The 24,861-nt window shown below is 34.8% G+C and overlaps 1 protein-coding gene and 1 pseudogene across 1 annotated transcript; both read right to left on the reverse strand.

Annotated features, from left to right (window-relative positions):
* Positions 1 to 24,861, reverse strand: part of LOC145640054 (uncharacterized) — a 198,152-nt pseudogene that overhangs the window by 26,323 nt on the left and 146,968 nt on the right.
* On the reverse strand, positions 9,982 to 15,368 carry LOC145638942 (squalene monooxygenase SE1-like). Its single transcript, XM_081690019.1, has 8 exons — positions 14,969 to 15,368; positions 14,287 to 14,398; positions 13,971 to 14,145; positions 11,918 to 12,086; positions 11,578 to 11,796; positions 11,175 to 11,450; positions 10,545 to 10,823; positions 9,982 to 10,421 (listed from the first exon to the last, which is right to left on the reverse strand). The coding sequence occupies exons 1-8, from the start codon at positions 15,212 to 15,214 to the stop codon at positions 10,314 to 10,316; spliced, it is 1,584 nt and encodes a 527-aa protein (XP_081546145.1). The 5' UTR covers positions 15,215 to 15,368; the 3' UTR covers positions 9,982 to 10,313.

The following is a 24,861-nucleotide window of genomic DNA, read 5'->3' on the forward strand; positions in this document are numbered from 1 at the left end:
ATTAACAAAACAGAGTTTGACGCTCAGGAAACAGAGCTGGCGCCAACCCTGGCTAGCTGGCGCCAGGCACCAATGGCTAGCGCCTGGCGCCAAGCCTGGTTCCAGGCGCCAAGGCCTGGGGTTGGACGCCAAGCTTGATTTCGACGCGTTTTCGAAAATCTGATAAATTTACCGTACTTGAGGATAAAATAATATAATTTCTTCGAAAATGCTATTTGATTTTGATTAAAACTTTGAAAAGTCAACAAAGTCAACTTATCAATGCTAATTGAATTAGGAATGAAAAGAACCTTCTAGAAGATTCTAGAAGACTAAAACCATTCCTAATTGCATTAGGAATGATAAATCATATTAGGCCCTCCCCAAGATCATTGGGCCGTACATAAAGCTCAAACCGGGCCCAGTTTAGTAAATTGGTCATAACTTCCTCAATATTCATCGAAATTGGGCTTATAATATATCATTGGAAAGGTCTTATCAAGCCCCATCCAACTACACCACTATTGGACCCATATCATGGACCAACCAAACTGGATTGACTGTTTTCTTAAAATAAAGTTTTCAAAAACAGAGAGAAGAGAAAAGAAATAAAAACTTTCCGCAACACTAGGCTTTCCACACTTTCGTTTCATTCGATTATGATTCGACGTGAAAAGTACTCATCACCGGGTTTGGTTTTGGGGAGACACAAATGGGTGTCTATAGAAGCCCCTACTTTGACTGAGTTTGGAGAAACGCAAGTTTCGAAAACAAAAGTCAAAGTATCGATAGGGACGGAGAATGATTCAGAACATTCTGCGATCCTAAATCAATCTTGTAACGTCGATACCTGCAAAACTAACATTAGTTAAACAGATAAAAGAGTCAAGAAACGCGTATCTTGCACCGTCGAGCACACGTCTCTGAAAGTAACCGATTGTTGCTGCTTTACTGTTTTGATGACCTCCTGCAAGCTAGAGAATGTCATCCTGCTTGAAAAACCGCTATGCCCGTAATCGCTTCCAAATTAGAAGATTGCTTCGCCTGAAACTATCCTCCTCCGCAATGATAATATTCCACATCCTAGGGAATACTATCGAAGATTGCTTCTCTTGAAACAATCTCCATCCGCATTGATAATATTCTGCGTCCAAGGGAATACTATCGAAGATTGTTTCTCTTGAAACAATCCTCAGTTGTTTGTGACAACTCTCCATAATCCAGGGAACGCCACCTTGCTGTTTCGATGTTCACTCGTCTCTGAACAAAGAGCTTCCTTTTGATATGTTCACGCGCCTCTGAACAAAGAGCTTCCTTTTTTATATGATCTTTTGAATGAGGTGTCCACGCGTCTCTGAACGAAGAGTTTAATAATAGGATGCCTTTGATGATATGTCCACGCGTCTCTGGAGCAAAAGAGCTTGATGGAAATGTTCACGCGTCTTTGAACAATAAAGCTTGAATAATATGCCCACGCGTCTCTGGAGCTGGAGTAAAGAGCTTTGGTGGAAATGTTCACGCGTCTCTGAACAATAGAGCTTCGGTACTTGAATGTTTGTTGCGATAATGTTCTGAAGAAAAATTTCCGAAAACCAATGTTTGTCGATCTCTAAAGCTTGTCTGAATTTTATTTCTGCTAAAACCAGTATGCCGGTGTTTCCGTGATGAGCCAATTCTTAGGCGCTTCAAGCTAAGTGAGACGATCTTTCATCAGGTCGACCACTTATTGTGATTGTAATCAAACTGACTACTTATTCATGTCAAATTTCTTATAGGGGCTAACTGGCGCACCAAGGAACCCAAAATTGTTGTATGAAGTCGAAATCACCTTTCTGAGAGGCTTCGAGCTCTATCGCTGCTGAAATATCTCTAGCGCCAAGAATTGATTCTGTCGCCGAACGCTGTGATAGGGTCTTCCCTGTTCTGCTACACCTGTATTTATTTTGACTATCGAATTTTGCTAATCTTTTTAATTATCTTAGGGTTGACCTAAGGTTTAGCATTGCTTGACTCAATAACTTAACACGACTCAAGGTATAAACTTGACTCGCTGTGATTAACTGACTCGAGGTTGACTCGACTCAAAGTAAAATGACACGTGTGTTAGACTCAAATCAAAGTGATATGACACGACATGACTCAATGTGTACATGACTCGTGTGTGCATTGTAATGTGATCGTGCGACTCGAAAATGCAAAAAGCAAAAAGCAAAAATTTCCGTCATTTTTATGGAGGGTACCGACTTTCTCCCGAAAAAGAAAGACGCGAAAAAAGAATCGAAGTGTTGAAGATGCATGTTGAATGAGCATAGTCAAATGTCATTTGATACTGTCTCTCAAGGTGCAAGGATTAATCCATCCTAAGCTATCTCAATGGTTGACTCAATGATGAAAGTATTTGGGTAACTTAGGCACGGAGGCTAAGCACTTCATACTTCGTGATGCAATGATAATTATGATTGATGAGTGAATTTTGATATGACAAGGCATGCTTCAGCATTAAGATTTCATGACAAAGGGTTCCTAGGGGAAGTATATTTTGTCATGTATCTGTGTAGTGTGTGATAGTGATTCTAAAGCTAAGCCACAAGAGCTAAGTGTATGGAAAAAATATTATTTGTTAAAAGAGTCAAATGGTGGTGACTCTTAGGCTAGGTAAGCTAATGATATAGGGATCAAGCCCCCAAGTCTAGCTCTACATGAACAGGGATGAGCATTGGAGATCCCTTGATACGATCATGGTGTAAGTGTGTGAATGTGAATATGAATGCATATTTATTACGGTCGCACCTCGATGTGAGGTTGCCTACGTATCCGTTAGGAATCAGGCCAAACGTAGCTCTAGTCGAACCTCGCACAAGTGTGTATACCTCAAAAAGGTCTTTTTAAGGGTTGTAACGTGGTTAGGCTAAAGGTTATAGAAAAAAGGGATAAAGGCTCAAGACCCTAGATAAGCTCCCAAGGTGTGAAACCTCGCTTTCGAATCTTTATATTTTTATGCTTGAGTTTCTACTCTTTTTTAGCTCTCTTTTATCTTTTGCTTTAGCATTTATTTTATTTTTGCAAGTGTGGGCAATCCCGATCATGCGGTCTATCACTCACTTGGCATTCATGTTTCTCAGGCATGGTACCGAGCACTCGATAAGAGACGCAATTTGAGACGTGCTCATATCAAAGATATTTTCATATCAAAGACATTAGAACACTTGCCCTTTTGTACACTTTTATTTATTTATTTTTTGCTTATTTTTGCTATCTTTTGAAATACTCAAGCTTTTGTTTAGAATTGCATAAGTTGTACACTGTCTCATCCCAAGATTAGATAGATGTAGGTTGAAAGAAGAAGGGTCTATCGTTAGACGAGGCTCAAAGTGGTTTATGAAGAAAGGATTGTATATTTGAAAGGTGAAAGGAGATATGATGTGGCTACAAGGGTTGCCTTAAATCATTGGTATACCTTGTGTTTAATTCGACATTGTTATTTTTTTTTTTTTTATGCAATATAATGAAATGATCATATGTAAGGAAATAAATGCTCATTTTATTAAAGGAAAAGACTACAAAAATAATCTAAAGGAAAAGAAAAGGTGCCTATGCTAGACTTATTGAGGAAAGGGTAGATAAAAAAGAAATAGAAAACAGAGGTCACAAAATCTTGTCGTTGAAGCTCGCCTCTTGTCTTGTGTTTTTTCCTTTATCATCACTCGCTCTTGTTGTTAACTGGAGGTATGGGAAGCTTGTTGTTATCAATCAAATGTTGGATATCCTCCTTTAGCTTCCAACAGCTCTCAGTAGCATGACCTTTACCTTGGTGGTACTTGCAGTGTTCGTTTGGATTCCAACTAGGCAATCTTTTCTTGAGTGGGGGATCTTTAATAGGTCCAATGGGAGTAATGATTCCCTTGGCATGGAGTCGATCGAAAGCATCATCGTAGCTAATTCCAATAGGGGTAAATTCCCTTTTCGGTTGCTTTCGATTACCCATGGCTAGGATCTCACTAAGGTCGAAAGTACCAACACTATTACTAGAGTAGGTGTTTTCGGAAGGAGAAAGATAGTCGTTCTTCTTCCCTTTACAGCCACTGATACTATTGTTACTAATCTTCGCCTTCTTGTCGCGCGGAGGAACATGAAGGAGATTTGAATCAATGAGATCTTGAACACGATCTTTGAGGGCGAGACATACTTCGGTGGTGTGACCACGACCTCTATGGTATCGACAATAAGAATTTGGATCCCAATTGGGAAACCGCTTTTCAGGTGGAGGGTCTTGACTGGGACCAATGGGGTGGATAAGATCTTGATTGTGAAGACAGTCGAAAGCTTCATTGTAAGTCATTCTTATTGGTGTGTATTCTTCAATGGTCCGTTTTGCTTGTGGCTTAGGAGCATTGAGTTCTTCATTAAACCCTTGGCGAGAATTTTGTTCAATGGCCATCACCCAATTTGCTAATCCTTCTACTACATTCAAGAGCATGGCAATGACATCTTGCAGTTTTTGAATTTCCTCTTTTAGACTTGACGAGTCTTCCTTGGTATTATCTAAGAAAAGACTTTCATCCTCCTCAATTATGGCCACTTCATCGAGAGAGGTCATATAAGTTGTCTCGATCATAGGCTCTCCCACAGGTGTGATAAGAAGTGATGGATCAAAGGATGCTTGGTCATCTTCAATGGCTAGAATCTCAGAAGCTTCATTGTTATCGATCAGATCTAGAATAGCTTCTTTGAGTTTCCAACACTCTTCAGTGTCATGACCCTTTCCTTGATGATATTTGCAGTGCTTATTAGGATCCCACTTAGGTGGCCTGGCTTCTGGAACTGGATCTTTGATGGGCCCTATGGGCATGACTAGTCCTTTGTGATGTAGCTTCTCGAAAGTCGTTTCATAACTCATACCAAGTGGAGTGAACACTCTTTTTGATCTCTGGATTCGTGGTTTAGAGGCGTTCGTGGCATGTACTTCATTAATGGGAGAGGAAGAAGAAGGATGGTCGTTCTTCTTTCCTCTCGCACCATTGTCTTTCAAAAGGTCATCTTCAATGTCAATGCCTATATTATAGACAGCTTTGAAAGTATCTAACTTGTGTTGGTACTTTAAGTGTTTTGAATACTTCCCTTAGAGATTCTTGATAAACATCCTCACAGATTCTTTTTCGATAGGAGCCTTGACCATATTAGCGGAAGTTTCCCTCCATTTATTGAAGAAAGAAGTGAACCCTTCGTTTTCCTTTTGTTTTAACATCTCAAGTTGTCTGTGGTCTGTTTCGTCTTGGATGTTACACTTATATCTATCAACGAAAGCGTTTACTATCAATTCCCAGGTAGAGGTTTTCTCCTTGTCGAGGGAGAAGTACCATTGTTGGCAAACGGTTTCAAGAGATAGTGAGAACAGAGAAGGGAAGACCTTCTTATCGATGCCCTTAATGTTCATTATAGTTTCGAAAGCTCTTAGATGAAAATAAGGATTATCTGTTGCCTTGAATTTTGGGATGTCAGCGGCGTTGAACTTATGTGGAAGAAGTTCCTTGTCCAGCGAGACCCCTTGTGAACTCATGCCCTGAAATTTATAGTCACTAGATATCTTGCTTAGACTCTCTTGCATGAGGTTCATCTGTTGTTGCTTCACGGGATCATCAACCTTGAGTGCGAGAAGCTTCAGTGTTTCAGTCACGGTAGCCAGTTGGTTCTTAAGATCATTGACTTCTTCTTGAGTTGTCATTATCTTCTTAGCCTTCCTCTTTTGACGAATCGGTTTATCAAAAAGCGAGACTTGAATAAAGAGGTTGTCCTTGATTAATCGCCCTTCTCTCCTCGACCAAGTACTGTGAAAAAGGAATTTGGGGGTACTGATTGTTAATTATTTGACTCAAACTTTATTCAACATGCAATGGATGGAGGAAGTGAAGAAAGATGGAAGAATGTGAAGAAGATTTAGGTGGAGGGATATGAAGAATTAGGAATAGAATGTACTCCCCCAACTCAAATGACGGAAAGACCGACTCATGCATGGACCTAAGACATGGCCATGGTGATGTACTCAACGTGTGTGCTAAGACTAGTGAGTGTAGATGGTACGTTAAGACTCGTGTCATGACCATGTGGCTAGACTATGTGACTAAGACTCGATTAACGACTTGACAAGGTGTTATTGACAGCGAAAATTAACCGAATTAAACAGAGGACTGATTAATTAGACCCTAGGTGATGACTCGACCAATAATCCAAACTATCGGCCAAGCGATAGGACTGGCGTCACACTGAGGAGCTTGGCGCCAGACAACATAGCTGTCGTCAGGCGCTACATTCCACCGTGTGGCGCTACAGCTCAGACCTTGGCGCCAATATTGGAACTTCGGTCTGGGACTGTTTTTGGTGTTATTAGTCAACTGGGGTATGCCTAAAGTCGTACTAGGTCAATTCCGATTAAAATATTAGACTTTATTGACTCAAATTAAATAATTAATTAATTAATTAATTAGGCAAAGTTTTTTAAGTCATTAATTTATTTAATTTCAACACAAGTCAACAAACGGTTAAGAGTAACATAGAATATAAATGCACAACAAATAATGCACAATTAGTCAAGTAGGCACAATATGATGCAATGAGTTTGCAACCTAACCATGGCTCTAATTCTCTAAAGTTCGGGATATGGTTTAGTCAATAGAGGGTCCATGGTTAATTGTCCGGATGCACCGCGCGGAAGCCTAACCATGAAGGGTTGGCGCGAGTGGATGGGACACCGCGAGCTTTAGAAAAAACTCGCTTCCATGGTTTGGTGAATTCAACATCTCGGATGTACCCTTTGTTGCACGGAGCGTTCAATCGGGTAGATGGAGCATGAATTCCTAGAGGGTTATGTCCATATGTAGAACACATATGGGTTTCAGAAAAGTGAGAAAAAATTCAATCAGGAAGTAGGATCGAGCAAACAATACGAAAAACCGGTCGAAATTAGAACGCATATTTCTGGCTCGGTATTGGGGGAAATTGGCACCAACAAACAAAGACTGGCGCCAACTTTTAACTGTAGCGCCTGGTGCCAATACTGGCGTCTAGAGCTACGGCTAAAAGTGTGGCGCCAAGCTCTGGCCCCTGACGCTACTTCCCACATGCCTCAACAGCTTTCTGTGCTCGATAAAATCTTCCAGTTTCGCGCGGTATTATTTCAGTCCTAGTTGTGAAAGACATTCCTCAAATTTCCTACGTGTAAAATCCTATGTTTTTAACTCATTACGGATGGTCTTTCCAATGAGATCTTTTTTATGCATATGACAATAATGTTAATCAAAATTACGCACATGAAATACTTAGAACTTTTTGAGTCTCATCCACTCATTCTAAATCATTGCCGAAACAAATTCAGGAATTAAAATAGAAATCCTCCCCAGTGGAGTCGCCAAAAAACTGTAGGGAATAATTTCAAGCCTTAATCCCACTAGCTTGAACCCCACTGTGATCATACACTAAAGTACGGTGGCGTCCTAAAGGGAAGAAGATAGAGCAAAAGAGTCGCCAACAAGTTTTAAAAACTTGTAAACCGTTCACAGGATGAAGGTTACACCCCTTAACGATCCAAGAGATCGTCAACTCCATAAGGTCATGAACCAAATAAGGGTTCGGGGATGATGGTACAAATCCAACCTAAAAGAGATTGAACCTGCCCTAATAATAGGCCTCTACTTTATTCTGCTCGTATTCATGTGCGCTTTCTGACTAACATGCAATCAATAGGATTAACCCTAAACATGTTTAATCTACGTTGGTTGAATATTAATGCACAAATAAACTATTATTGGCGATCACTTGAATTATAATTATATTAACCCTAACAAGATTATTAATTATCTTATTAAGCATGATTACAAGTACCAAATTCCCTTTAAGCATGCATAAAAGGTGATCAATTAATAAAAATAAATATCAAGCAACAATAATAATCATAATAATCACGAATAAAATAATCACCATTAAAATAATAATAATAATATTCATAATCATCATAAATTATAACAATTATAATCATAATCATGTTCATGTTAATATTAAAGCATAACAAAAGCAAGATCCTAGGCATGATACTAACAAGATTAATAACAAACCCTACCATGTCACTAAACAATAAAAATCAAATCTTTAACCCTAACATGATACTAACAATCATAAATATTAGGAAGAAAATAGGAAGTATCGTACTAATCATACTTAATATTAAAATTGCCCTAGACATGATACTAGGAATATCATAATAATAATATAAACATGAATTCTACATCATAACATCAATAAAAACCATTAAAGCACTTACTTCGATGCCTCGTACCTCTTTCTAATAACAAAATACACACGTTAGTAACTTCAAGGAAAATAATAAATCAAACAATTAAATTAAATAATTGAAAGAGAGATTTGGGACCAAACCCTCAGAAATTAAACATTTCACGTCTAGGGCGAAGGCAACTTCGAATATGGCTTGGTGTTTCTAGATCTTGCGAATGCGGAATTTTGTATGAAAACAAGGTAAGAAAGAATTGAATGTTTTTAGGAGATGAATGAAAGATTAAAGAATACTAATTAAAAACTTATTGTAGATGAGAACTCATGAATGAGGAGAATTGGTGAATGAAAACGGAGTTTTTAATATGATCTTTATAGAGTAAATCAGCCAAAAAAGATAAATTAACAAAACAGAGTTTGACGCTCAGGAAACAGAGTTGGCGTCAGGCCCAAGGCCTGGGGTTGGACGCCAAGCTTGATTTCGACGCGATTTCGAAAATCTGATAAATTTACCGTACTGGAGGATAAAATAATATAATTTCTTCGAAAATGCTATTTGATTTTGATTAAAACTCTGAAAAGTCAACAAAGTCAACTTATCAATGCTAATTGAATTAGGAATGAAAAGAACCTTCTAGAAGATTCTAGAAGACTAAAACCATTCCTAATTGCATTAGGAATGATAAATCATATTAGGCCCTCCCCAAGATCATTGGGCCGTACATAAAGCTCAAACCGGACTCAGTTTAGTAAATTGGCCATAACTTCCTCAATATTCATCGGAATTGGGATTATAATATATCATTGGAAAGGTCTTATCAAGCCCCATCCAACAACACCACTATTGGACCCATATCATGGACCAACCAAACTGGATTGACTGTTTTCTTAAAATAAAGTTTTCAAAAATAGAGAGAAGAGAAAAGAAATAAAAACTTTCCGCAACACTAGGCCTTCCACACTTTCGTTTCATTCGATTATGATTCGACGTGAAAAGTACTCATCACCGGGTTTGGTTTTGGGGAGACACAAATGGGTGTCTACATTACTTAACAAAGTAATTAGGAATCCTTGGTTTGTGTCCAAACGACCTCTTTCTTCCTCCTTTATCCATTGAAAACAGGAAATACGTGGGTTCCAAGCTTGAGTAAAAAAAGCCCAAATTTTTACTCTATTTCAAGTAATTAGATGATGATTTTAATCTTGCCTTAAGTTATTGTTCACGAATTAATGGCGAGTAGTAGAGGAGGGAGAGAAACCCAAATTAATTTGATGGAATTGCAGAGCATTCATGGAAGAAAAAAGAGAGAATACAGAGGAATTGGAGGGAAAACAAGAGGGGAGAATAAGAGGGGAAAATCAAAGGGAGAGTGCAAATATAAAAATGCTTGGGAGCAACTTGGGAAAATAAGAGGTCAATGCCGGGAAGTTGTAGTCAATGTCGGAAAAGAGGGGGGGTTTCTTTTGACAAAAAAATTGATCGTGGTGGTTTTTTTTAACAAAAAAATCATTTAAAGGTTTTTTCTTGCAAAATGAGGCATTTAAATGGATTTTTTTAACAAATTTGCCAAAAGTATTTAAGGCTTATATGCATATAGTAGCATTATCCAATTTTAACAATACTCGGTGTTAATGAATTCACACTTGGAAAGCAGGTTGAATTGTTAATCTAGAACAATATCATCATTGCATTTATGTTCAGACTTCAAAGGGACGTCAAAATAACAAATTTCATATGTCCTCCCACGATAAATTAAAGTAAAATTCAATTTATTCTCCAAAAAACATCATCTAAAAATATCTAAAAAGAAAGAACAGTAGAACACCTTCTATCCTAAAATTGATACATGTTGACATATATACAACTTGAACATCACAATCAAGATGACAAATAACCAAAATTGCACCTTCCAATCCAAATTTCTGTAATTTCAGATCATGAAAAGAAGACAATGATACAGCGACAATAATTCGAGTGTGTTGCACTGGCAGTGAGCCCCTCTTATTTTTTAAGGGGTGTCAACAACGACAAGAAGATGAAGATGTTACAGAGGTCATGAATTAACAGGAGGAACTCTGTAATATGCAGGAACTATGGCAGGGAAAAACATTTTTCTCACCCCTTCTGCCTTAATAATTGGAAATATGATTCCGGATGCACCCTGTAAAAGAGAAAAAATCAGATCATGAACATTCATCAAGTATAATTAAAACAGGATTCACTCAATGGAACACATAAATCCTCTTTCAGGAAACAAACAGAATGAAAGTAAAGTTGGACATACAGAAATCAATCTGGCTCCAATCCATAAGCGTTTAGGAGAGGGAAAAGGCAGTAGTAGGCGACCAACTCCATAAATGGCAACAGCAAAGAAATGAAGAACCAAACTCAATGGCTTAGGATTCAGCCCAGACAGAAGAGAGATGGGTCCATTTGAAAAGACACCTCCAAGACTTAGATAATCAAAGCATGCTTGGCGCATCTCCTTTCTAGCTTGATCTGGGGAGGCACGGAAAACCTTGTATAAAGCACCTGCTAATGTGTTGATAGTAGATGCCACTGGCTGTATATCAAAAAAAAAAAATTGAGTCAGTTCTAAACGATACACATAAATCTCTATATGCAACCTGGTGAGCCAAATCAGTGAACCCTTGCAGAGACATGGGTATTCATGTGCATGAATGTCATAGCTAAAACACTTCTTTTTTTTTTTTTGAATGAATGAATCATAGCTAAAATAATTAAAACACTAATATCTCCAAGTACCTAGTAACAGCCAAAATAAACAAGAAAATTCAATCTTCACCCTTCAAAGTTTGATTCGTCAAATCATCAAATGAACTTTCTTTAATAACTAATAAACAGTTAATATTGGTGTAACCACTAAAACACTCAAAAGAGATAAAATAATTACTTTACGCAGAGTATAGAAGGATTCCAGGTATCGGCAGAGACTAGTTGCATCATTCAAGTCCTTCAGCGGCCTCAAAAGATCTCGCAGCAGTACAATATCAGCCAGAGCTACAGTCATTCCTCCACCTGTTAAAGGATGGCGCATGTTGAATGCATCTCCCATTAGTAATGCCCCGGGCTTAGGAAGAGGAGCTGCTGGCATGCTTTTATTTGGCATTGATTTAATGTTTCCTTTATCAATGGCTGTGAAAAAGGCATCATACAACTGTGGAGGTATCTGAAATGGCAGATCAGTTAATTAATAACTTTAAAAGTACAAGTAAAAAACACAGCTTTTGTAAGTACTCCCAGGAGCACTAATAATATAAGTGACAATAAACAAAGCTTTTTAGGGATCTACATACTTGGGGAGCAACTACAGTCTTCAAATACTTAGCCAGTTCACCACTAGCAACAGAAGGAACTTTTTCTCCTGGTACATCAACAAGACACCGGACTTCTGTACTACTAATCGGATAGAACAAGATTGGGGATGGATCTCCTAAAACAACATGTCCATGATTTTCATAAGGAAGTTGACAGTTCTCCAGAACGAGCCCCACAAAACATGAAGGCTGGTCTATCTGCCAGAAACCAAGCTTTATGAATTAGTTCTAAGATTTTTGAAAGATATACATAAATACACTGCAAGTAAGCAACAGGATTTGAGAAATAGAATATGTATAGTTTTTCACAGAAAATCACCTTAGGTTTGCAGAGTGAGCGACGCAAATTTGAGAAACAACCATCACACACAATGGTCAGGGGTGCATATGCACATAGCTCCTGTCCAGCTTTGGTCTTGTACCTCACACCCTTAATTATCCCATTTTCTTCAACAAGGGAGGTAACTGCGCCCTGCTCTAATTGCACACTGGAGAAAAGAAAGTTCAATGAGTCCCAAGTAAAATCTATTCTATACACAATGGCTCTCAAACCGAAATACACAATGAAAAAGGCAAAATTCAAGCTTCATCATCTTACCAGGTAATACTTTCAAAGTAATTGCTATATCTTACATTTATTTATATTTTTTCTATTATTCTAAATAAAATCCTCAAGATTGAATAAAAAAAAGTGTAAAAATGAATTATATGTACTATGGAGTAATTATATACCATACTAGGTCTATGTTACTCGAATACTCTCTTTTGATTCTCAACACTAAGACATTGGTAAGGCATTTTCACCCATTTGGACAAAAATCACGATTATTTGTCACAAAATAACTATGTTGGACAATTGGACATGTAAGCCTCCATGTTGGACACTCTTTCCTAAGAAATTAATTGATAAGATATGGTAGATACCTTTTCCTAAGAGATCAATTGATAAGACATATCCAGTGGCAAACTAGCAAGAGATAAGGGGGGACAACCCACTTTAAAAAAAAAAAAAAAAGAAGTACAAATACATAATCTTGTGAATATTGATTTATATCAAATGAGATGGTGCAGTGGCTAAAGCCTTGCTTGTAAAGGATGTAGATGTGGGTTCAAACCCCTATGGCTTCATTCAAGCCCCTACTTTTGAATAAGTGCAAAATGACTACTACATATAAAATTAAACTTGCAACATTTTACTTTTAATTGAGTATAACTTTCAATTGTTGCCTTCTTGGTGAGTGAGGTGAGTGTTGTAATCAAGAGACTAGAGTTCAATCAATGATGCAAGCATTTTACTTTTTTATTTACTATTATTATATATTATTTTAATATATAAGATAGTATTCTTTCCATTTTTTCTCTAAACAGTTACTCAAGATCTTCTGGAATCGAGAGGAAAGCTCTAACCACTTGAGTGATCCCTCACTCTTTGATTAAGAACTAGATAACTTTAACAAAATGTTGAACGACTTTAGAAGACACACAAATATCTAGAAGTAAATAGACAATAAACCACTATACTGTGATGTTATTAACGAAGAAATTGTACGGATAGGTCATACACTAAAGTTAGCTTTGTTTCTAGAGAGGATATGGTAAAATTATTTAAAGTAAAATTTTGTAGTCCAAAACAAAATTCAGATTCAGGGCAAATCATATACCAAATTCACTCAATAAATATTCATTTATTCACTTTGAACATTTGCTCCCTGATATTCCACCACCAATGTTACATAATCAATTTTGTTTAAGTAATGTACTCTGTAATTTTTATATTTACATGTTTCCTGAGATGAGCATATTTTTGTGAAATGGTCTATAATTAAGCCACAGTTAACAGTTCATAATTTCATATGATATATTGTGGAAAATACTTTTTATCACACTATGTATGTATATAGTACAATAGTGACTCATAAGTACAATACAAGATAATATTACATATATAATTTGAGACAAAATAATGATCAAATTACCGAGTAATCCAACTAAGTATTCCAAGTAGTATCCAATTATAACTTAAATAAATAAATAGATAAATTCATGCATAACAGCTTGTTGAAACTCAAATTTCATCTCACAGAGACTCGGGAAGAGAAAAAAAAAATCACATTTCAAGCCTAAACATTAAGTTGTTTAGGACAACGCTTTAAAATGTCATTCAAAAACCTCAAAATTTTCCCAGAACTGCATTCAAGTTTAAAATCCCAATCTGATAATAAGATGAGAACTACACAAGTGGAACATAACAATGACAAAATTGATCAAAATCATAAATTTTGAACCAAAGACAAACAAAAACAGGTTTGATATAATGTATCAACAAAAAATAGAAACAAAATCATCCAAAAGACAAGAACATCATAACATACTTGGGCAAGGAAGCAGCTTTCTCCCTCATCCTCTGAATAAAACGGCCATTATGAAACCCTCTCCCAGAAACGTCGTGATGAAATTTCTCCAAAGGATAAGAAAGTTTAGTATTTTTCCCATCTTTGAAGAGAGCATAACCAAATACGCGTTGAGCATCAATGTTTTCTACACAATCTGTTATCACACCAATAAAATGGAAATAATCACAATCAACATTAATCATGGTAATTGTTACTAAACATTGTTCTAAAGTCGTTTCCAAGAAATTCGGAAAAATTAGAGATATATAATAGCTTGATAGGAGTAGTTATTTACCTACAAGTCCCAAGTCAATTAACTTGAGATATCCACCTGGTTGTAAAAGCTCGCCAACAATACGATCTGGCTCTGCTAAGTCTCTCTCTATAACGTGAACTCGTCTACCATCCTACAAAAAAATTTCAAGTTTCTAATTCAGCAATTATGATAACTACAAGCCATACTCGACAAATCACAACAAATAAAGTAAAAACACTGCAAACAAATTTTTGAATACTCCCTCCATCTCTAAAAATTCTACCTATTTTGACTTTTTGACAAATCAACCAGCAAATAGAATAAAAACACTTGCAAACAAATCATTGAAATCCTGATAATCAATTGTATACTCCCTCGTCTCTAAAAATTCTTCGTATTTTGACTTTTATTTTTCTCAAATTAACCAAGTAAGCTTGCAAACTAATGAATGAAATCCTGTTAATCGATTATATATCACTCCGTCTCTAAAAATTCATGTTTCGAACTTTTTTTTTTGTTAAACAATTTGAAAAGGAAGAACTTTTAGAAATGGAAAGAATGCAAAACAGTTGTTTAGTAAATCCGAAATTAAATAGTTAAGTACTACGAATAATCCTTTGAATTAACGAATTTTTAAATTAGCATATCAATTTAGAACTAAATTTATAAACACAGGTCAACGAAAAAAAAAACAACAAACGAAATTCAAAAATCATAAGACCTTTCCAAGAGTATGAGCAAGAGCAGCACCAGCAACACCAGCACCAACAATAATGACGTCAGAACTAGTCACATCGGATCTACATTCACCGGCGGAAACAGCGGTGGTAGTTACGCCGGAAACACCAGTTTCCGACGGACATTTATTTTCACTCCTCTTACTCGATCGAAAATTCCAGACAAACGTCACGGTCAACAATAAAGCGATCACCCCTCCAACTCCAATAATGTACTGATCGAGCAACATTCTCGAAGATTAACGAAGTAAGAAAAAAAAGGTTGCAATTGCTTCGTTTATTCTCCTCGAAAATTGTTCGCCGCCGTCGACGGAGGCCGGAGTTCTATCTCTCAAATGATCAGAATTTGGAGGCGTGTTTGGAATAAAATTAAATTTGATGAATGTATTTGTTTAAATGTTTATGAACAGATCAGAGATGGCATCGTTATATAAAGGTTACAGCTCAGCAGAGTTCCAGTCTGCCAGAGTATCTTGCGATTATTTTTTATTATTTATTTGATTTGAATACAAAAAAATTTTTGACAAAATTGAATACAAAATTAAAAAATTTAGATAATGGAAATGCAACTGAAAATTTAAAAGGAGGGAACAGGACGTAAATGTCTACGTTACTTGCGCCTATGGCCTACAGCCTACTTACTAACTTACCTAATTGTTTGATGCCTCGCAAGTCACGGCCACGGGGCTAACCAGTTTAACAACTTGTACTGTATGTTTTTGTTAATTTTTGTACAGTAGTATTAAGGGTAATGTTAGACCATCTTTAATGGTGAGAATTAAGTTTTAGTATTGAAACAGAAAATGAGTTGGTTTTTACCTTTAATAGTGATACCATACGTCCATACCTACTTCTTAATTTAACAATTCATGTGAAGTCTAATTTCTCAATGGTGAGACTCTCTTAAAATAATACAAATATCACTTTCAATTTATGATCTGCCAAATCTATTTCTTTTTTAATATCAAATATTATAAGATTAAAAAAAAAAAGTAAAACTTAAGTAAATTACAAAATATATTAGAATATTGACAAAGGCCTACACTTTTTGTAAAATGAGACTCAAAGTTGAGTACTCCCTCCGTGTTTTAATAAGTGTTACACTTCTTTTTTTAGGCAAAAAGTTATACTAAAATATTATATCTCTTTTGTTTTATGGTCCCTACCCAAACTCACTACTACTTATTTTATTACTTCCTCCGTTCTGTTAATATTGCAACAAGGAGAAAATTACGCATCCCAAAACACATTTTATCTGCTAAATATCTATAAATGTGTAAGAGTAAAAATTATAAAAACTTGATATTGTGAAAGTATTTTATGAGACGAATCCAACAAGATCCCACTTGACTATATTTTGCTTAACGTATAACTCATATTATATGGTCAAACAAGAGTGATGAATAGTGCAAAAAGTCCATTGTTGCAATATTAATAGAACGGAGGAAGTATATTTTTCCTCTCACATTCATTATTTTCAATAAATTATTAACCACAATATCTTTCTTTTACAATTTTTGAATACTCCAACTACTTCACTTATCTCTTATTTTATTTAAATTAATTAAATTGCCTAAAAATATGTATCGGTCAAATTGTAACACTTAAAAAAACATGGAGGGAGTATCTAAACTTAGCAACTTTCTTTTGGGGTTGCTAAATTTAGATACCAACTTAATGGTATACATTGCAAAAAATACTCTCTCTTCTCTCCTAAAAATACTCACTTGAGTCTCACCATTGGAGAGTGTCTTATACTTCTTCCGTTTTTAAATACTTACTTCATTTCTCCATGCGCGGAGTTTTAGGAAAAATTTTAAAAGGTAATAAAATAAAGAGGTAGTGGGGTTAGTGGAAGGTAAATTAAAGGAAAGAGAATCTAAAAGTAATAAAATTAGGTCCCACTAGGTGAGAGAAATAAATTAAATATTATAAAAGTTTTACAAATAAAAAAATGGAGCAAGTATTTATAAACAACCACAAAAGGAAAGTGAAGCAAGTATTTGAAAAAGGAGGGAGTATACTTATATGTAGTCTTTACGGGTACAAATAAACATTAAACATCTTTTATTAATTGGTTGTAGTTTAGAGATGTGTGACAAAATTACGTACAAATCACTGTATTTTATGAAAATAATTAATTTTACTTCCTCATTTAGCTTCTTATACATAGCAATTAGGGTTGTATATAAAAGTTTCCAAGTATTAATCCACATATTAGTGCTCAAATCCAATGGCAATGTTTAAGGGAAAAGAAAAAGAGTAGTGGGCTAAGTTTGTTGTTAAAGTAAAGTTGGTGGGGTAATAATTTAATGATAATAAATGACACAAAGGTAAATTAGTGGATAATTTAAAATAGTTGCGGGAAGTTGGTTTAGAAACTTTTAAATTTGATTTTGGCAGTCATGGTGAGCGCAATTATCAATGCTCTTTTCATATAGAGGTGTGTCTAAATCATTTTCCTTAAAACATAGTGCCATGAAGAGCATATCCCATATGAAAAATTGTGGAACGGAGATATTAAGTTTACTATAGGATAATAATATGGTTACCTTTATACTAGTCAATTTAGGTTAAAGATCAACATATTCAAAAATTTATTATGAGCTAGCTGTAATAATTTTTACATGGTGTAATTTTGTGATTAGAGCAATTTTATCAATTAATAGTTTTTAATTATTGGAAAAATGGAATCTAATAATCCTACCTTTAGTCGGTGTTCCATAAACAATCTCACCTTATGAAATTCCAGAAACAATCCCACTTTTGACCCCCATCTTCCATTAACAAATCTGATCGATTGAATTATTTTGATAACCTATTTTCGATCTTAGGTCATAAAACACATATCGGATTTTAATAGGTTTATATTAATTTTTAATAATAAAAAAAAGCTAATTAAAAAAGGAAAAAAAAAAAAAAAAAAAAAAAAAAAACCAGCCCCAACTCGCCCATCGCATCCCTTCCTCATCCCTGTCACCGCCACCGCATCCTCTCCCCATCCTCGCCCTTGCTTTCCTCGATGACCCAACCTACCCTTCCAAGGCGCCTAAATCTAACCCCTGAAACCTGAATATCATCACCCGCAACCACTGTAGCAGCCGCTTAGCATCCCAAAAATCCAACCTAAACCGCAGCCCATATCGCGCTCTTATTCTTCGCATGATAGCACCAAAATCCCTCTTTCTCCTCCTCCTTCTTCTTCTCTTTCTCTCTTCTCTTTGATATGTTTCTCTCTCCTCTTAGTTCATCAATTTCCCTTTTGATTCGATTTTTTAGACGATTGAAATCTTAATTTATGTTTAATTTCAAACCAAAAATCGAATTGAGAGACGATTGGGGCTATCGAGGTTGAGTATTCAAGGTTGAGGGTTGAGTTTTCAGGATGGGTGGTGTTTTTCGAGGCTGTGGGTGGAATTTTTTCGGGCTTGAGGTGGAGTATTTCGTGGCTAAGGTTGATTTTCAGGACTAGCGAGGCGGGGGGTGGGTTTTGGGGATGGTTATAGGATTTTCTGGTGTACGTGGTGGCTTGGTGGGTGGGTGTGGCGGTAAGGGGTGAGTGTTGGGGTGGCCATGGATGGTTATAGGATTTTTCAGCGTGGTGGCTTGTTTTCAGGCTAAGTTTGTTGTTAAAGTAAAGTTGGTGGGATAATATCTTAAAGATAATAAATGACACAAAGGTAAATTAGTGGTTTTTAGTGGATTATTTAAAAATAGTTGCTGGAAACTAGTTTAGAAACATTCAAATTTGATTTTGACACACTCATTGTGAGAGTGCAGTTATCAACGCTCTTGTCATATAAAGGTGTGTCTAAAGCATTTTCCTTAAAACATTGTGCCATGAAAAGCTAGCATATCCCATATGGAAATTAAAATTGTGGAACAGAGATATTAAGTTTTCTAAAGAATAATGATATGGTTACCTTTATACTTACAACGAAGTGCATTAAAAATAATTTTTATATAGTGTAATTTTGTGATTAAAGTAATTTTATCAATAAACAATTTTTAATTATTTTATTAAAGTAATTTTATTAAAAATAATTTTGAGAGTGAAGGATAGCTCAAGTGGTTAGAGCTCCCTTCCCGATTGCAGGAGATCTGGGATCGATTCTCACCCCTGCCCTTGTGGCTCTCTAAACACCAAAAAAAAATAAAAAAAATAAATAATAATTATTATTTTATTAAATGTTAACAGTACACTTGATATGCAATACATATTTGGGAGTATCTTTTCAGTTTATTTACCAAGTCAAAACATTGTGTTTGGCAAGTTAGTGGTGGAGAGGAGTTTTTAGCTTTGAAATATAGGGTTTCATAAAAAATTAATATAGTTGATGAATTATTAATATTTTTCAAAAGCTACTATATATTAATTTATTTTATCATATCATTATATAAAGGGATTGTTTTCTCCCCTAGTCATATAAAAATAGTTTCAGGCCCAATAAATTTTGATAAAATTCAGATTAGTTCAGTTCAGATAAGTTACAATAAGATCTAATAAGTTAAATAAAGTCTAATAAGTTTCTACAATAAGGTCTATTAACAAGTTCTAATCAAGTCTAATGATATGGTCTAATAAGGTCTAATAAGTTCAATTAAGGCTAATAAGTTTTAATAAGGTTCAATAAGTGTAATAAAGTCTAATATGTTCGTTTAAGGAAAAATGAAAACTAATAATCCCACATTTTTCTTTTTATGCTAAAAAAATCCCACCTTTTCGAAGTCTGGAAACAATCCAATCTTTAACCACCATATTCTCAAAAGAGGTCTTATAGTCCTTTGTAAATTGATAACTTGTTTTAGAAGGTGACTTGCCACATGTCAACTTTTGATTGGTCCAATTTTAATTTTTTTAATTAAAAAAATAAAACAAAAATAATATTCCCTTCCTAGCTCCCCACCACTGCTTATTAAACACCACATGATCACCATTTCATCCCCTTTCCTCACCTCCCTTTCTCGGTTTCACTACCATTGCTATCCCAATTTCTGCCTCCCTATTCACCGCAACCTTCTTCACCTCCTCCCTCGTCGTTGGCTTCTCCTCCATTGAGGTTTCTGTAACACCCTGTATTTTTATACGTATTTTATTTAATATATATATACATTTTATACGTATTTTATTTAATATATATATATTTTATAAGGGTATTTAAATAACTCTACCATTTTAACTATGATGTTTTAATTATTTATTCCATGTAAATTGGGAATATTTTACAAAAAGGAAAAGTCGTTTAATTAATTAATTAATAGAAGTTGGGGTTTTATTTTAGGAAATTATGATTTGTAACAAGTTTTAGTAGGGAAGGGATTAGGAAAAAAATAAAGGAGGAAAGTTTAGGGTAAAAGGGGAGATAGAGAAGGGGTATAAATATCTCTCTTATGAGGCAATTCAACGTTGCCCAGAGTGGAGAAAACCCAAGGTAAACTTCTCTCCCTTTTCTCTTTATTTTTCTCTTTCTTTTTTTTTCTTTCTCTCTCCTTCCCTTCCCCTCTTGTCATGCACACCACCACCGGCAGCCACCACCACCACCGGTGGGCCGCCGGCCACCAGCACCAGCCGGCAGCAGCGACGACCACCGGTAGGTGGCGCCGGCCCCCCTGCTGTTGGCAGCCCCTTTTCGAAAAAAAAGAAGGGTTTTTCTTGTTTAAAAATCAAATCTTTATTGCCTAAAACTAATCTATGATATAGTCTAATTATAAATTATGAGTTTGGAGGTTTAATTTTGATGTTTGGTTATTGTAATTGTGTGAATTAATTTTCAGATTTGGTTTTTAATTAAAAAGCCCCAATTTTTGAAACCCTAGGTTCTTGTTTCATGATTTATTGAAAGATTATGATGTATAATAGGGTAGGTCTTTGTTTTAAATGTTTTAAAACCAAATTACAGCAAGTTTTAAGTATAATAAAGTGCTGGAATTTTATGTAGAACACTTGATATTAGGTTTCTTGAAGAAATTTTAATTACCCATTAATTGGGACTTAATTTATGGTGTTTTAAATATAATTCCAGCTTATTCTAAGTAAATTATGAAGGGTTTTAAAATAGTATATATTGCTGGAAATTTGTTTAGAGTGGATATTAATACTCTATTATGGATTTAATGTGTAGGAGACTTTGAAGTAAGCGATTTCTACTAGTCGTGGCAGTTTTAATAACGTACTCAAGGTACGTACGCGTCCTTAGCATAATTCGGTGATGTAGAATCATGCTAGGTTTGTTTGTAATTGATTATAAGTAGAATCATGCTAAGGTTTATGTATGGAATTGTGAATTTATGCTGTTTGTGATTGAATGGTGAAGCATGAATTATTTGTGATGGTTTATGGATTGGAAAATTGTATTTTTGGCATGTTGTGTTTGAACCACATTTTTATTTATGGCATGTTAGAAGGCATGATTAATTAAACTACATGTTTAATTATGTTTGGAATATTGAAAAGGAATTTTATTATGGTTCAAATAATTTTTATTGATGCTTTAAGCATGAGGAAGAAGCTATATAAGTGTCTATGTACACAAGGAATAAATTGTATGTTGGTGCCTTTGTGCACTTAAGGTGTTTTTAACACCGAGGGATAGGATTTTTGGCGCATTATGCGTTTAAGGTGTCTTTGACACCGAGGTAGAATTAAAAAGGGTTCAACATTAAATATTATGTGGTCACTTATTATTCAAGAATTAAATTGGTATGTTTGTTTGATTGAATTATTATTGTTGATTGACTTATTATGCTTTGAGAGTCATCATCAAGTCTAATAATATGTAAATAACGTAAAGTGAAAGAGATTACGCACCAAAACTCTTGGAACGTATATACCTTGAGTATGAACAGTGGGGGGGGGTTATAGGGTTTTATATTTAACCATAACTTCCAATGGAGTACAGGACGCTGTATATTCTTTTTTATTATTTATTATTATGCGCAGGAATTCCGCCACCTTTGTGTGGTTTTGTCGCTGGCACGGTTAGCTCCCGTGCCAGTTAACCTCAAATTTATTTGGGGGAGGTTAATAGGTGGAAACCCGTTCGATGCGTAATCAATGCAAAATGAATTAATTAGGGTCTAGTCATTGTATTGTGTTGATTGGTGTATTTGTGAACAGGTGCAATGAGATAAGTGGGTGTTGATAGGTGAAAGCATGTTAGTGTGGCTATTTTTCGCTTATGTACTCAGCTTTGCTGATTGTGTGTGTTTGTGTTTTGGCCATGTCTTTACCTTGGCCCTATGATGACCCATTTTTAATGGAGAGTAGTGGAAGCAAGTAGAGATAAACTTTTCAGGTATTGAAGCATGATCATGATTGGGCATGAGTGAAGAGTGAATCCTATTAGTTTTCATTAGATTACAATGTTTTTATGCTTTACTTATTTATGATATATTATGTGTGGACTAACATAAAGGTTTGATTTGGGAACGGTTTTTGAATAAGGGCCTTTAATGGTTCCAAGTTGTAGTTTGATTTTATTTGACTTGTTCGTTTGGTTTTAAACTTTATTTTCGTTTGGTTGACTTTGGGTTGACTTGTTTAATCGGTTTTAAATTTTGAGTCTTCCGCTGTGTATCTTTGATAATTGCCTTAGCCGTTTTCACGGTGGCGGTAATGTCTTAGTTATTCCTAAATCGTATTTTTAAAAGAGTAAAATGAGTATTTAAAGAAAGGAATTTCTAGGGTGTTACAGTTTCATTAGGGTTTTTTGGGTTTGGGTTCCCATTTCAATTAGGTTTTGCGGATTTTCTTGGTTAGGGTATCAAATTGGGTTTTCTATAGGTTTGGGTTTCGTTTTCTATGTTTAAATTTCATTTTGGGTTTGGGTTTAATTTTGGTGTTTGGGTTTAATTTTGTGGGGGATGGGGGGGGGGGTTAGGGGCTTCGTGGGTGGTCGGGTTTAGAGGTTTCATGGGTAGTCGGGTTTTGGAGTGGCTGCGACGATTGACTTTCGGGTAAGGGGTTGTAGGATTTAGGGGTTAAGGGGTTTTCGGGTAAGGGATGGTCATGTTAAGGGGTTTCAACTTTCAAAGTGGTTGGGGGGAGGTTGGTGTGGTGGTGGCTATGGAAGGGAGTTGGTATGGAGGTGGCCATGAAAGAAGCTTGAGGGAGGGCAATTATTTGTTGGCAACTATTTTTTTCTGTAAAAACAAGTCACTTACGTTATTTTTTTTTTTTGCTAATTATGAGTTTAATTCGGACCATTAAGGTCCAGAATGGCCCCTAAAACCCTAATCGAAAATTTTTCGACACATAAACTGATGAAAAGTTGAATCGGACCGCAATTTACAATTTATAAGAACTTTTGGGCTGCAATTTGCAATTTTTTTTTAAATGGCTGCAATTTGCAAAAAACTAACTTTAAATGGGTGCAATTTGTAAATTTTCCTAATTTGACTCTAACAAGATTTGAAACAGAACTAGTTTAATCTCGAGCGATGACCTAGATTTTGTTTAAATATAAATGAAAAATTACCTTAAGTTTTAATAACATCTTGATAACATTATGTCAAGTTCAAATAACAAAATATAAAGTAGAAAAATTATGGGGATAGAAAGAGAGATGCAATAGTATATATTTTACAATTAAGTAGTGATTTGTATAATATGTTTAAAAACTTTTAAAATCCAAGTTAATGATAAGTTACAACTCATAAATGTTAATTAAGTGATAGAGTGATATATTAATTGTGGATTAAATACAAATACAATAGAGTAAAATGAATTATTTACCGTAAATCAATGTGGTTGTCCACTTGATACAACAACAATGGTTATAAAAGTTAGAAATTCCAAGGGTTGTGAGAGATTAAATATGGTCCAAATAATTAGGTTCTGTTCAGTTCATCTTATAACAATAATGTACGGTAAAAATAATTTCAGTTCAATAAATATAATTTCAGTTCAATAAAAATAAGTTTAGTTTAGTAAAATTAATTTCAGTTCATTTAAAATAATTTTAGTTTAACAAAAATCAGTAACTTTAACGCCCTGTTCACTTCACCTTATTTTTTGCTAAACTAAAACTATTTTTACTGAAATAAAATTATATTTGCTGAACTTAAATTATTTTTACTAAACTTAAATTAATTTTACTGAAATGATATTATTTTTGCTGAACTGATATTATTTTTTTTTTTTTTACTGATTTTCTATTATAATTCTTCTTAAAAAAAAACTGAATTTACTGAACTGAACTTATTTTTAGTGAACTAAAATTATTTTTAGTGAACTGAAATTAATTTTACTGAACTGAACTGAAATTATTTTTACTTAATATTATTTTTTTAAGGTGAAATGAACGGGACTTAAGCTAAAGAAGAATTATAATAGAGAATCAATAAAAATAATTTCAGTTCAACAAAATTAATTTCATTTTAGTATAAATAATTACACTAAAGTAAAAATAATTTAAGTTCAGCAAAAAATAATGTCAGTTTAGTAAAATTAATTTTAATTCAGCAAAAATGAGATGAAGTAAACGGAACCTGAGCTTATATGTGACGTTATGTCATCATTCATGTGGTGTCATGAAATAAATCTCATTGTGACAAGGAGTGAAATATGTCATCAACATATTGTCTCCATGAGATTTAATAATATTATAGATTTAGCAAGTTGAAACATCAAGAACTTGAGTTAGAGAGTTAGATCCATACTTAGGTCCTCATTAAACATTTTGTACTGTTTTAAGATATTTTATCTAAAATATAATCGGTGACTTGGTTTCTTGTTATAAAATTTAATTTACGGTGAACCTTTATGTTATAAGCTTATGAATTCATAAATTGTAAGTTAAATCGCACCATTTAAATATGTTTTTAAAGATTATTAATTCCTATATGGATTTTTATTTCAATCCAATCAAACAATTAT

This window comes from Chenopodium album, chromosome 7, assembly GCF_948465745.1.
Source record: "Chenopodium album chromosome 7, dcCheAlbu1.1, whole genome shotgun sequence".
Lineage (NCBI taxonomy): Eukaryota > Viridiplantae > Streptophyta > Magnoliopsida > Caryophyllales > Amaranthaceae > Chenopodium > Chenopodium album.